General features: G+C 47.3%; 1 protein-coding gene across 3 annotated transcripts in view; it reads right to left on the bottom strand.

Annotated features, from left to right (window-relative positions):
- LOC126535662 (uncharacterized) overlaps positions 1–14,672 on the bottom strand; it is a 131,170-nt gene that overhangs the window by 27,113 nt on the left and 89,385 nt on the right. For all 3 annotated transcript variants that reach the window (XM_055073171.2, XM_050182467.3, XM_055073172.2), the window contains one exon: positions 10,999–11,066. In XM_055073171.2, coding sequence (XP_054929146.2) covers positions 10,999–11,066 — 68 coding nt within the window. The remainder of the gene's footprint in view (positions 1–10,998; positions 11,067–14,672) is intronic.

Consider the following 14,672-nt stretch of genomic DNA (forward strand, 5'->3'; position numbering starts at 1 on the left):
AGCGCTGGCTTTCCGAGCATTCTTTCTTCCCACATTTTTCTTTCCGTCTCCTTCACCTCCTTTCCCACACTAGAACCACATTGGACCCCCTCCCTCGGCTGTAGGTATCTATTCCTCAGCTTCCTCGTTCTGAGTGTCCCCTTTGTGTTCAAACTTTTCATGTACAGATATTTGTACACTTTTCCTGCCCACCTTTTTTCCCCCAGTGCTGGGAGTCTCTGTTCAAATTTTAGTTTACTTATTGCCTCTCTACCTTCGAATGACGTCCATCCCATGTCCCCCTGCACTCCCTCATTAGGGGTGTTCCCGTGTGCTCCTAAGGCCAACCTGCCTACACTTCTCTGTCTCGTTTCCATGCATGTCTGAACTTCCGATTTCATGCACAGTACTGAATTTCCGAATGTGAGGCCAGGTACCATAACCCCTTTCCATACGCCCCTAACCACCTCGTACCTATTATAGTTCCAAAGTGCCTTATGTTTCATTACAGCTGAGTTCCTTTTCGCTTTTTCAATCATAATTTTTTCCTGTTCTTCCAAGTACTTTTTGCCCTCGTTTAGCCATATGCCCAAATACTTGTATTTTTCAACATGATCAATCTTAGTGCTTTGTATTTCCAATGGTTCCCCCCTTTCTTCATTGTATACTATTATCCCAGACTTCTCTCTACTGAATTGCAGTCCCAATTTTTCTCCCTCCTCTCCACATATGTTCATTAGTTCCTGTAGCTCTACTCGGGTGTCAGCAAGCAGTACAATATCATCTGCATACATCAGTCCGGCTAGTACTTGAGCTACCTTCTGCCCTTCCAGCATATAGCTTATGTCAGTTCCTATTGTGCTCTGTTCTAGTCTCTTTTCCATTTGGCTCATGTAAATCATAAAAAGCAGAGGCGACAATGGACAGCCCTGCCTGAGACCTCTTCTTATTTTAGCTGGCTTTGTAGTTTCCCCCTCCCATGTTATCTCTACCTCATTATCTGTATAAACTTGTTGTAGGAACTCAATCATCTTTCTATCTAGACCATATTCCCTCAACTGGCTCCATAACTTTTCTGGGTTTACATTATCATAGGCTCCTCTAATGTCTAAAAAAGCTATCCATAGCGGTTTCTGCCTGGCTGTCGCTATCTCTATGCACTGTGTTATAACAAATAAATTATCATCTAGCCGTCTGTTCCTTCTAAATCCATTCTGCAGTTCTCCCAAGATCTCTTCACGTTCTGCCCATTCCTCCATTCTCTTTTTCACCATCTGCATTGCTACTCTGTATATGACTGATGTGATAGTTATTGGCCTGTAGGATTTAATGTTGTCCTTGCTTCCCTTACCTTTGTAAACTAATATCATTCTGCTTGATTTCCAGTCCTGTGGAACATCTCCCCCTACTACTATTTGTTCAATAAGTTGTCGTAATTTTAATTTACTTTTCTGGCCTAATATGCTTATCAATTTCATAGGTATGCCATCAGGTCCTGTCGCTGTTCCCACGGGGACCTTGTGTTCAATTTTGTCCCATTCCTTACTTGTCATCCTTCTGTACTCCTCCTCTAATTCTGTCCTGCTGTTGTCATTGTTCTCCATTTCGCTACCCACTGGCTCTGCAAATGTTGCCTCTATTGTTAACCTAATATATTCCTGAGCTTCCTCTCCCTCTACCTTTGTTCCTTCTGGTGTGGTCAGTGAGTGCTGAACCACCTCTGTCTTCTTACTCTGTTGCCTTATGTGTTCCCAAAATTTCTTAGAGGCATTTCTGTCTTTTTTCCGTATCTCTAACATCCACTGTACTCCAACTTTTGCTATCTTGGCTTGAATTAATGCCAATGCTTCTCTTTTCATTGCAAGGTAATCCTCCCATTTTGTCTCCACCTCTTCTGGTGTGGTTCCCCTTTTCTTCGCTGCTCTGTGTTTTCTGCACGCATCTTTGCGTTGCTCTATGGCCTCCTTAACTTCTCTGTCCCACCAGCTTTTCGGTTTATATTTTCCCTGCCTACTTCCTAGTTTCCTAATCTGTCCCTTCTCTAGCTCTAGCTTAAAAATACCTATTAACTCGTCGTATGTCCATGCCCTTTGCGGTTGCTTGGATACCATGCTTTCAATGTTTTTCGCCACTTCTTGTAGCTGCCTGTCATTCAATTTGCTCATACCTTTCCTTTCTTTAGTTTCTACCAGTGGTACTGTCCTTCCAAAACTGATTTTGATTCGTTTGTGATCACTCCCCAGGCTTTTTGTACCTTCCTCATCAACTTCCATCCATCCCATCCGCTCATACAGCTTGTGGGACATTAGGCAGTAGTCGATTGTCGAGTGGGTATTATTTCTTTCCCATGTTATTTTCCCGTCGCATTTAATTTCAGTATTAACTATCACCAAATCATGAGCCTCACAAAATTCTACTAACATCTGCCCAGTTGCATCTGTCGCCCCGTCAAAGTATTCCAAATGTGCATTCATCTCCCCTAGGATGATTATCTCCCGTTTCATAGCTAACTCCCTGATGTCCTTGGCCATACATTTGAAATGTTTTGCATTTTCCTCTTTCGACTCATTCCCCGTTTTTAGATACACAACTCCCAGGATTGTCTCAACATTCCCTACGGTGCCCTTGAGCCACATGTGCTCACTGCAGCTCTCCCTTACCCTTTCCCAGTCCTGTCCCTTCACTAGCGCCCCAAGGCCTCCTCCTCTGCGTTCTTTCCTTTTTCTATTGCACCCAACCCAGGTGTATCCCGCAATGAATGGTGGCTCTTCCTCATCTCTTAAATGGGTTTCGGCACCTCCATATACCTGAAAATTTTCCGTTTGTAACTGTTCTTCTATTTCGTCCCACTTAATGCGATTTCTTCCCCCCTGCATGTTGATGAACCCCACATTTACTGCCTTCTTCCTCTTCCTCCTCCGTGCTCCTGTCCTGCCCCCCCTCCCCTGTCCTTCGTCTTTTACGTTTTGGCTTGCAGGGTCGCCCTGCGTGCCTGCAAAAAAGCCTGAGCCCTACGACCCACCCTCGTTCCTACCTGCCATCCCGCTGGTGTAGTGTAGTGAATGCCATCCGGGCCGAAAGGGGGGAAGTTTTTCCCCCCAATCATTCTGTTCACCTCCACCACATCACACCTGAGGGCTCGCCCCAACTCCCTAATCACTGCATTTGCCGCCACTACCTGTTCTTCAATGAAAGGGCCCTGTCCCCTGACCTCTGGGACCGTACACAGGGCAATGTGCACCGCCTCAGAGGTCGCCCTTAATTTCGCCACTCCCTCTTGAATCTGTCTGCCCAGCATTCGCCCCCTATTCTGCAGGACGTCATTCACCCCGGCGTGCAAAATTACCAGGTTTCTTCCCTCTCTGTTTTCACCCAGTTTGCTTTTGGCTCTCTCCGCCACAGCTTCGAATCGAGCCCCCGGCATGCATTCGACCTTCACTCGTCTGTCATACTGCACTGTTCTGAGGAGTGCTGTTTGCATTCTCGATACGTTGGAGCTTCCAACGACCCAGACCTTTCTGTCTTCAAGCAAATCTTGTGTCCCTCCTGTCTCTGTCGGCTGGGTCTTCCCTGCCTCCTCGCCTTCTCTGCCTCCTGTCGTCTCATCCCTCTGTACCTGTGTCTCCCGCGGTCCCCACGTTAACGTGTCCGCCCCCAATTCTGCTACACTGGGTGATCCTCCTGCTTCCTTTTCCTTCAGTTCCTGCTGTGCTTCCCTCTCAGCTTCTCTCTCTCTCATCTCTTTCAATTGTTTTTCCAATTGCTGCCTTTTCTCTCGCTCCTCACTCCATTTCCGTTCTACAGCCTCCATTCTTGAGGCCCACTCCCTCTCGACCCTTTCCTCAAACTCTGCGCGTTTCGTTTTTTCTTTCTCAAGTTCCTCCTTTGTCCTCGCCATTTCACTCTTTAGCTGCTTCTCCAAATTCTCAATCACCTTACACAGCCTGCACACGAAGCCGTTCCCTTCCGCCTCCGCCACAGTTTTGAATGTCGTTTCATCCAAATAACACCATCGTTCACACCTCTCACACTGGACGAGGTCCCCACCTTCCTCCTTGGCTTTTCTAGCCGGTCGTCCCATGAATTCTCTTGTCCTACTGTTATTGAACAGTCTAAAAGCGAGGAAAAAAAATCAACTATAATAAAGACCACTGGGAATCTCTAGAAGAATAAAGAGAGCTAGTTAAATAACCAAACCAATAACCAGGGGAAAAAAGAAAAAAAAAGGAAAGAAAAAAAGGACAGAAAAAAACACACTTTTAGCCCTAACTATTAAACCTTTAGTCCTAACTGTTATGTGTTGGCCACGACCTACTTTATCGCCCTACTTTGGCTAAGTGTTCTCCTGGCTTCGCAGCGCTCCAATTCTCTGCAACCTACGTTTCTACGCTGGCTCTATCTCCATTCAGATTTCCCGCCGCTGCAATTAGAAATAAAAATAGAAATATAACTTAGCTGTCGGCATCCGTCCGTCTCGGCTCCGTCTACGTCTGTTGCTCATGCCGTAGCAGTCCCCGGTTGCCAGACGAAGCCCGCTGGGCAAGTCCAAATCACTCGGAAAGCGTAGGGTGAAACCGCTTAAGACGGGCAACATGTACTAACTGGGTCCGGCTAGACCGACGACCAGCCGACGTCAAGCGTGCCACCACGTACGTCAAGTCACTCAAGCGATCTACAATGACGGATGGGCCCGTGTACTGGGGTAAAAACTTTTCGCATAAGCCACGTTTACGTTGCGGAGTCTACAACCACACAAAGTCTCCTTTGGCGTACGAGACAGACTGGTGTCTGCTGTCATAACGCTCTTTCGATCGGTGTTGCGATGCCACAGTACGAAGACGAGCGATACGCCTGGCTTCTTAGGCAAGACAAAGCGTCTTGGCAACAGAGTACTCGCTGTGAATGTCAAAAGGTAGTATAGTGTCAATGCAGCTTAGCGGTGAACGTGCGTAAAGGAGATAAAAAGGACTGTAATCAGTCATCTCATGCTTTGCAGTATTATAAGCATAGGTGATGATACCATAGGTGGTGATCCCAGTCCTTGTGATTGGAAGATACTGACACGTGTACTTATCTTTATCGGGCAACTACGTTTCGCCGCTTAACTGTAATCACACAGCGAGGGACGCGCCTGCATGTATCCGACGTTTCTGGAAAGTTATCGACGCTTCTATCCGCGTGTCTGTTGTTGCCGAACCTTGTGTTATCAGATTTCATCGCGTGACACGAATGGTGTCGAACTTTGTGGAAGACACGCGGGTCCCATCAGTTAATCTGGAACATTCGACGACTGATCTATAAAAGCCGACGCGCTTGACCCGCTAATCAGATTTCCGACGATCGCCGACTGTGTTCGCCGCTTTCGTTGTGCTAGAAGTGTAGCCTGTTTTGTGGGCACAAGTTCGCCCAATAAAAGTTAGTTTTCTCGTTCACAGTATTGCTACTGTGTTCTTCTACGTCACCACCACGTGACATCTGGTGGAGGTGCTTTTCTTTGTTACTTTCGTTTGTTAGCAGCATCGGGTCGATGCTTTTTAAGAGGGGGGTAATGACACGTGTACTTATCTTTATCGGGCAACTACGTTTCGCCGCTTAACTGTAATCACACAGCGAGGGACGCGCCTGCATGTATCCGACGTTTCTGGAAAGTTATCGACGCTTCTATCCGCGTGTCTGTTGTCGCCGAACCTTGTGTTATCAGATTTCATCGCGTGACACGAATGGTGTCGAACTTTGTGGAAGACACGCGGGTCCCATCAGTTAATCTGGAACATTCGACGACTGATCTATAAAAGCCGGCGCGCTTGACCCGCTAATCAGATTTCCGACGATCGCCGACTGTGTTCGCCGCTTTCGTTGTGCTAGAAGTGTAGCCTGTTTTGTGGGCACAAGTTCGCCCAATAAAAGTTAGTTTTCTCGTTCACAGTATTGCTACTGTGTTCTTCTACGTCACCACCACGTGACAATACGTACATGGCCAATATGTTAGTTAGAGTTCTGTTCGTACGTTCTACAAGCCCATTTGTCTGAGGGTGATAAGGCGTTGAATGACGGAACTGCGAACTGCAGAGACGAAGCAGTTCTTCTACGGCATCTGCAATGAACTGACAACTGCGATCACTAATGATCACACGGGGGGGGACCATGTCGAAGAATAATGAGTCGAAGCAAAATTGTTGCAACGGACGCATCTGTTGAAGATGGCACGGCCGCCGTTTCTGCGTAACGGGTCAGATGGTCGACACATATGATCACCCATCGGTTGTCGTTAGATGATCGGGGAAATGGGCCCAGAAGATCGATACCCACTTGTTCAAATGGCAGGCGAGGCGGCGGCAGAGGTTGGAGAAGACCTGGTGGAGCGGTCGTAGAGCGCTTGTAGCGTTGACATTGTTCGCAACTGGCGACGTAGTGCTTAACTGTGTCCCGCATTCTGGGCCAGTAAAAATGCTCCTGTGTCCGGTTCAAAGTTCTGATGAATCCTAGATGGCCAGAGGTCACATCGTCGTGCATGGCTCTCAGTATGTCCGTTCGCAGACTCTGCGGTACCACCAGAAGGAAGCGTGCGCCTTTAGCCGAATAATTGGTCTTGTAAAGCAGGCTGTCACGGACACAAAATCGACTGGTGGCTCCAGGACGCAATGCGGCTACAAATAGAGGTTCCAAACTAATGTCATTTTCCTGCTCTGCTTTGAAAGTCATCGAGTCTGGGAATGTAGAAGAAATGGGAGCAAAACAGCCATCAAAACTGTCTTCGTCACACTCCGTCGTCATCAGAGGAAGGCGGAAGAGACAGTCTGCATCTGCGTGGCGACGCCCGGACTTGTAGGAAATAATGAAGTAGTACTCCTGCAGTCGACGAGCCCAACGTGCCAGTCGTCCACTCGGGTCACGGAGATTCACCAACCAGCACAATGCGTGGTGGTCAGTAATGATAGTGAACGGGCGTCCGTAGATATAGGGCCGAAATTTGTGGACAGCGAAAACAGCTGCCAAGCATTCTTGCTTGGTCACAGTGTAATTGCGTTCTGCCTTAGTCAAAGAGCGACTAGCATAAGCAACGTGTTCAGCTCCTTGATGATGTTGCACAAGTACAGCACCGATGCCGATGCCACTGGCATCAGCGTGCCCTTCCGTAGGTGCAGATGCATCGAAGTGATGCAATATGGGCCCTGACGTTAGTAGAAATTTTAGCTGACGGAACGCGTCATCGCAAGCCGATGCCCAGTTGAAAGGGACGGCTTTTTGAAGAGATGTTAGGAGGTACACCACATTGGCGAATCTTGGAACGAAGTGACGAAAACACGAGCACAGGCCCAAGAAACTCCTCAACTCCCGCACTGACTTCGGTGGTTCGAAGGAGCTGATTGCCTCAATCTTCCATGGATCTGGCCTCACACCGTTTTTGTCGACCAGATGCTCAAGTACTAACGTCTCGGTTTCTCCGAAACGACATTTCTTGGAATTTACGATCAAGCCAGCTTGTTTGATACAATCCAGAACAAGATTGAGACGGCTGTTATGCTCACTCAATGTGCTGCCAAAAATCACCGCATCATTGAGGTAGCACAAACAAAATTCCCATTTAAGTCCTCGGAGGATAGTATCCATGAATCGTTCAAATGTTGCTGGCGCGTTACAAAGGCCGAAAGGCGTAACGTTAAATTCATAAAGACCGTCTGGTGTCACGAAGGCCGTTTTCTCCTTATCGTCTGGGTGCATGGGTACCTGCCAATACCCTGATCGCAAATCCAGTGATGAAAAGTGGGCAGCGGAATGTAGACAATCGATGACATCATCAATTCTAAGAAGCGGATACACATTCTTTTTGGTGACCGCATTAAGTTTCCTGTAATCAACGCAAAACCGGCACGATCCATCCTTCTTCTTTACTGAGATTACTGGTGCTGCCCACGGACTAGAAGACTCTTGAACAACACTTTCCCGCTGCATGTCTTTCACCTGTTCAGCAATAACTGTCCTCTCTGTTGAAGAAACGCGGTAAGGCTTTTGCCGAATGGGGTGCGCAGATCCGGTGTCAATTCTGTGGCGAGCACAAGAACGCGGGAGTGAAGCCTGCTTGTCGCCTTGTGTGAAATCGAACACAGAAAGATGTGCCCACAAAACTTGTGCGAGAGCGCGGTGCTCATGTAAGGGCAGTGCCTTGTTGATCATTCGTAGGATCTGCTCTTCAGAAATGCTTCGTTGAGGATCGCTAGTATGAGACTGCTCCTCCTCGCTTAGAACTGTAATGGAGCTGTAAGTAATCTCCTCAAATTTAGCGAGCCTCATATCACGCGGGAGAACGGCAGGGACGCAAGAACAATTGAAAGCCCACAAATTTGAGGCGCCATTCACTACTCTCATGACAGAGCCTGGTACAAGTACATCTTTCTTTGCGCAGCTCGACGTAAGTGGCTCGACTTGCGCGTCAAACGATGAAAGGTCGGCAGCAGCGAAATTGACAGGGATACGTGACAGCGACCAAGGCGGTAGCAGCAAATCGTTCGAAACAACACAATAGTTTTTCACTGGTAAGGATGTGTCGGCAAGGGTGGCGAGAAAAACGAGCAATGTGTCCTGAGGCGCCACAGCTGTAACATATAGGCGATGCGCGACCGACGTTGTATGCCTCGGAGTCAACCCTGGGACGCTGCGAATAATAAATGTGATCTTCCGAATTCCGATTCGTGGTGGTAGCTCGACGAGTTCGTTGATCGTGCGTCATGTCGTCGGGAAAGGTACGTCGGTGCTGTCGCAGCTGATCGACTCGACAGTCTGCAACGCCTGGCATGGCAGACAATGCTGACACAGCAGATGCATGTTCTTGGTGTTGGTTGGAAGCGCAACCAAGTTGTTCAACATCCGCCCCTTTGGTGTGTCGTTCAAGTTCTTCGCGGACAATTTGCCTTATAGTTGCCGCAAGGTCAAATTGAAAACTGTAGTTGTCGTTTTCGTCAACGCTTGCCACCGTTGTGACATTTGCTAGCCTGCTTAACTCTGACGTGATACGGCGCAGCTTCAAGGCCTCACTTGTGTGGCAATGCTTGATGAGGTCGGCGACCGAGGCGAGACTCTCCTTTCCGATTAAATAATTGTAAACATCCTCCGCTATGCCTTTGAGAAGGTGTCCAAACTTGTCCTCTTTCGGACATTCGAGGATTGACAGTCTTGTAAAGCTTCAGGATCGCCTCTGTATACGTAGTACAGGTCTCACCTGGGACTTGAGCGCGCTGAAGCAATGTCTGCTCCGCCCGCTTCCTTTTCGTGGTGGAATCGCCAAAGCACTCTGTGAGGTGAGTAACGAAGCTGTCCCACATTGTGAACGTATCTTCATGGTTCTCGAACCACACTAGCACAGTGTCTGTGAGGAACAGAACCACATTGTTGAGCTGAGTCGTGGAGTTCCAGCCGTTGTACTTGCTCACACGCTTGTAGTGGGTGAGCCATTCCTCCACGTCCTCACCGAATTTCCCAGAGAAAGGGCGGGGCTCCATCTGATGCATCCAGGCACCGGTTGTTCGCACTGGAGCAGCCAGAGAAGGCTGTTGGTCGCTGCTGTGGGACATCGGGATCTCAAGTGGTGTTGGAGGCAGTCGAGCGAGGCGTCGGCTCCGGCGTGGCACTTGCTGCAGCAGCTCCGTCATCTTGGTTGAAGTACCCAGCACCTCCACCACAAAACTGTTACGGTTAATGTTAAACCGGCTTTATTCAAAGGACGAGATTGATGGTAAAGTCAAGATGGCCTCCTGAGGCTGCACCAGCTCACGTCTTCTTCCTCTTCTCCTCGCCTGGCTCATGCTGTAGCAATATTGTTAATATCGGCAAGTTTGCGGTAATAACGTAGCCATGTCCACTTTGAGGGGACAGAAACAGATGGGCGCGCTTAGCTGCCAGTGACACAGGAACACATGGCAGGCATGCTGCGGAAACTGCGGCATTTGTCTTCACTACTAGCCTAATACAGCAGGTTTCCGCTAAGGGTGGGCGAATATCTTAGCTGTGTTACAAGCGTCGGCGTATGAATGGGGTACACTTCTAATGTATCAGTGTAAACGTGGCTGCTATCGTTGTCGCTCATGATTTGTTGCGTGCCCACAAGTGCAGACGAGAAGAATCGAAAGGCGCCTTTTTTGTTGTTGTTGACCACAACCATTATAAAGCCTACACATAATAAAGGCAAGTTTGGTTGTAGCTTTCTTTTTTGTCATGGAAGTGCGGAAAGTGATGAAAGGAATGAAATGGGCCATCTGCTTAAAAATGTTTGGTGCTTGCAGACCGCTTGGTTTGTCTTGGAGACGTTGGTGTAGCATTCGGCAGATGGTAAACGCAATCACTATTAGCTAGACTTGGCACACGATGCCCTACGGCAAAAGGCACCGCAGGGCGTGAGACGATCTTATTGCACTTGGACTTGATATGGAAGATAACGGTGATAGCGGAAATTCACCTGGAATGTCCCTACAATTGTTATCGCAATAACACCAAATAATTACAAACAGAAAGAGAAAAGGAAACAGAAAAAGCAAAAGAAAATGATAATGTGGCAATACCTAGAATCTTCGACCGTTCAGACAAAAAAAAAAGGGGGGGGGGGGCCGAATTAGAAACGATGGTAATCTCCCGCCGGCCTACACAAGATGCCCGAACAGATTACTCAAGCAAACTTAAGCTCGATGATTTTGAGCCTTTTAGCTTAGTGAACATTGTGTTCTGTGTGAAAGACAAGATGTCAACCCTCTTGATGGCACCGGTTTGGTCAACATTCTGTTTTTTTCTGTCTTATAATAGGAATTTACTTCCCAACCATATGACATGTTGTCCAATTATCAATTTAAATATTATCCAATTCTTTGACAACTGCTGCTGCCATGCACCACCAAAGGGCTCAAGAAGTTCTTGTTCCGAATGTTCACCTCTGCCATCGGCTTGATTTCAATGTGCAGTTCCGAGCTGCCATTTTAGTTGACAGGCAATGCAAAAGGCTCAGATTATCTGTGAGGAAAGGGCTGTACTGACCTCGCATCCGGCTCTCCAGAGTGCATCCACCTCGAGGCGCTCGACGATCAGTTGGAGGTGATGGCGGCCTTCATAAAAACGGGAGGAGATCAGAGGTCGTTTCAGCCAAGTGATCAGTGATTTAAGTTCTATGAACATGAGAAAAAGGAACACACCGATCCTGAAAATCTGCACATACTAGGACCACAGCCAACAAATAGTGAAACTTTACTGCAAAAATACTGCACTTTCCATTCAAAACTGTCCCCACCGAAAACTAACCTTTTAAGCACACGTTGCAGAGGTGGTAGGCAAATGCAACTATATGCATGCTGCTGCCTCTACCACTTTCAGAAATTCCTGGCTGAAAGACTGTTCACTGTCAGTCCTTAACTGGCTAGACTGGCACTCGCCCATGTTTTAAGATTTTTTCGGACTCTGAATCGTGTAGAGCCTGAAAAGCTTTTAGCTTCCCTACCCTTTAGGGGCTCTTAAGTATTCTCTCAATATGAAGCAGAAGGCTTGCAGTGCCCTTCTGTGTATCAAGGTTGAGAAGATGACATGAGCACACCAGAATGGCAATATTTTTATGCACTTTCTCAAGAATGGCAGAAACTACATTTAACAATCTAATCCTAACTGGAACATTGTCACATTTTATGCTGATGCAGTTGCGAAGTGGTATTGGGGGCAAGGACTCATGGAGTCGCCATCTGTCGGAAGGGCCTCCCTTGTGTAGTATGAGGGATCATGTGGCGCGCTCCTCACAGGTTTCACTTACGACGCTCAATAAGGACACCACACGGCAGCCCAACTGGACATTTCTGTAAGTGCTCTCAAAATGAGGGAAGTTTTTTTACTGCTGAAATAATAATCTTGGACAAACTGAAAGCACAGAATCCTTTACAGACGCTATCCCTTTACCGAATACGTACAGTGAACACCACTGCACGTGGTCGTCACAATGGAGTCTCATGAACCAGCTTCCTGCGTGAAAGCTAGGCAAACACTGAGAGAAAACTATGTGAAATATATTCTTATAGCGTCTGTATAACCAAATGGAGCATTACAAATTGAAGCCTCAATGCAGCGATCGCACGGGTTTGCAGCGACTGACTGCGCATCTGCATGCAAGTCCGTGCACTGTTTCGCTTTCGTTGCTTGCACATTTTTGCACTGTGCCATGAGCTTTAGACCGCAGAATGTGAGAATTTGACAGTACACAAGCAACCATTGTTGAGTGGATGCTATCAGAGCTGTTGAAAAATAATTGTGTTATAGAGACTTCAACACCTACAGTGATTGTGATGTGCCATTGCGGAGATTCAATCTTGTTTTTTCCCTCTAAAGCCTTGGACGTTTAAATATCATTTCTCAAATTGCATTGCACTATATGTTTATCCGTCTTCTCAGCGTGTGATTTCCCGCTGTTTCTCTTTCGTAATCCAATGCATTAATTCATAACACAAACATGACCATATGCCATGCTTTGTTTAATGTGCTTCTTACTGCTCCCTTTCCATTCCAGTGAACTTGCCAGTATCTAGCATCGACAAGTTCATAGACTGAACTGTCATGAAATTAGTCGGGCAGTGGGCGCGGGCAAGCGTCTCAGTGCATGTTTTCTGCTAGTCACCGAACATCCCAGACCCAGCACCGTAGCAGAAATCTTCCTCGTGTCTGTGCTTGCTCCATACCCGCGTTGTAGCGGACGGCTGTTTGCCGGTTCTAAGTTTCCAAGCGAAACTTCATGCAGCTTCTTGTCCTGCGGCTACGTGTGAATAAGGCTGACATCGGGCTCCGTTGCGTACATCCGGCACTGCGGCACCGAGCAGAAGCCTACCATGCTGCACGCCTCCAAAGGCAGCCACTACCTATTATAGCGATTTCAAATGTTGTCAAGCAGATACCCAAGGTGGGAAAGCCTCACCACTTAATCAGAACCACAGCGCAGATGCAACTTTGTACTTTCGTTTTCAGCTCGCTTCGGTGCTTCTGAAGCAGCAACCGCGGCCACTGTGTCCACGTGATCCTTCATGCCACGTCATGCCGACGGTGGCGCCAGCTTTTCCAGTGGTGGAGCTCGCCCCCAATACCATTCTTGTTCAGCATGTCCAAAATGAGGGTACCAATAATAGGACCAGCGGTGTCATGTTTCAAAGCGCGCATTGCCAACCAGGTAGCGCAAAAATCCTGTCGGGAAGTGTCACAACAATTGGGTAGAGTCTGGCACCACTGCCGGTAACATTGCTACCATCCATACCAATGAAAAACGGTCTAAAATGAAGACATCTAATGACTTGGTTTGCCGATGATATTGTTCTATTCAGCAACAATGCAGACGAGTTACAACAAATGACTGAGGGCTGTTGTTTGTCGGAAGCCGCAGAAGAACCACGATGACAGTCACGGTCACAACAAAACATGACCCATTTATTCAGAGGCATGTATATATACAAGTGACAACACTGGCACCACTGGCGGCGTGTAAGGAAAAACAGAAACTGGAACTGATATACGACATATCCTTACACGAACAGGGTAAGTAACAGTTAGTAGATTAGTATTGTTATATAGATATAGAGTACTTACAAAAATTTACAAATATCTGCAACCATACATGGCATGTGCCCTTCACTATAATACTGCATGGAACAACTATACAGCACGGCCTAGAACAAGCAATACAAAAAAAAAATTGCTCGCAGAGGGACACAACCGTCTGCACACAATTCATGCAGCACTCAAGTTCTCTGGCATTGCACCCATCTGCACCTAGCACACAAGCTACATGTGGTCCCGATATCGATCTGGAGCCCTGTTCCTCGGTGGTTGGACCCGATGTTGAAGCACAGGGTCTTCCGACATAGCTGGCGTTGGAGCTCGAAGTGTGGTCAGGCTTCGGGTTGAGCTGCTGAGGTGTAATCGTTGGGTTGCTGAGGTGGAGACGACGAAGTCACGGGTTCGGAAACAGCATTACGCTGCAGATTCCATGTGGCTGAAGCTGCAGGTACCCTGGATAGCTTCGAGGCACTCCAGGTTCGTCCATCACCAAGCCAAAATGATTTTGTGTCTAGCTAATTTTGTGTCTAAAATGGAGATGTCGGCTTCGAATTTTGTTTCCCTCTTGGAAGCTTATCTCAACCGCACCTTTGTAACTTTCGAACATGGCATATTTTTGCAGAAAGAGGGCATCTGCATTGGTTCACGTGTAGCACCCATTTTATGTGACATTTTTTTATCCTACTTTGACCACGCACTACAATGTGTTTTTACTTTATCTCATCCTAATGTTCTTAAAGTTTTTAGATATGTTGACGATTTCTTAGATGTTATTGACAATAGATGCCCCTTGCCATGCCATGAAATGGTTGAGCAGCTTTTAGATGTTCTTAAAGCAAACGGAAAAGGACTTACGTTTACTAACGAACTTCCGAAGGACAGTTCGTTGCAGTTTTTAGACCTTAACCTAACACTTAAGAGTGATCACGTTTGCTGTGCGTACCTCCCTCGAGGTAAAAAAGAATTGCTACAATATGACTCAGCACACTCTAAGACTGACGCGTGGAATCGCCTTACTTTGCCTGGAATCGGCTCTGCGCAAGTCATGTGTGCATGTGATGCAGGTGAGTTTTTGCCATCAACTTGAGAGGCTTCTAATAGCAGGCTACCCTCAGTCTGTCATAAAAGCCATG

This window comes from Dermacentor andersoni, chromosome 7, assembly GCF_023375885.2.
Source record: "Dermacentor andersoni chromosome 7, qqDerAnde1_hic_scaffold, whole genome shotgun sequence".
Lineage (NCBI taxonomy): Eukaryota > Metazoa > Arthropoda > Arachnida > Ixodida > Ixodidae > Dermacentor > Dermacentor andersoni.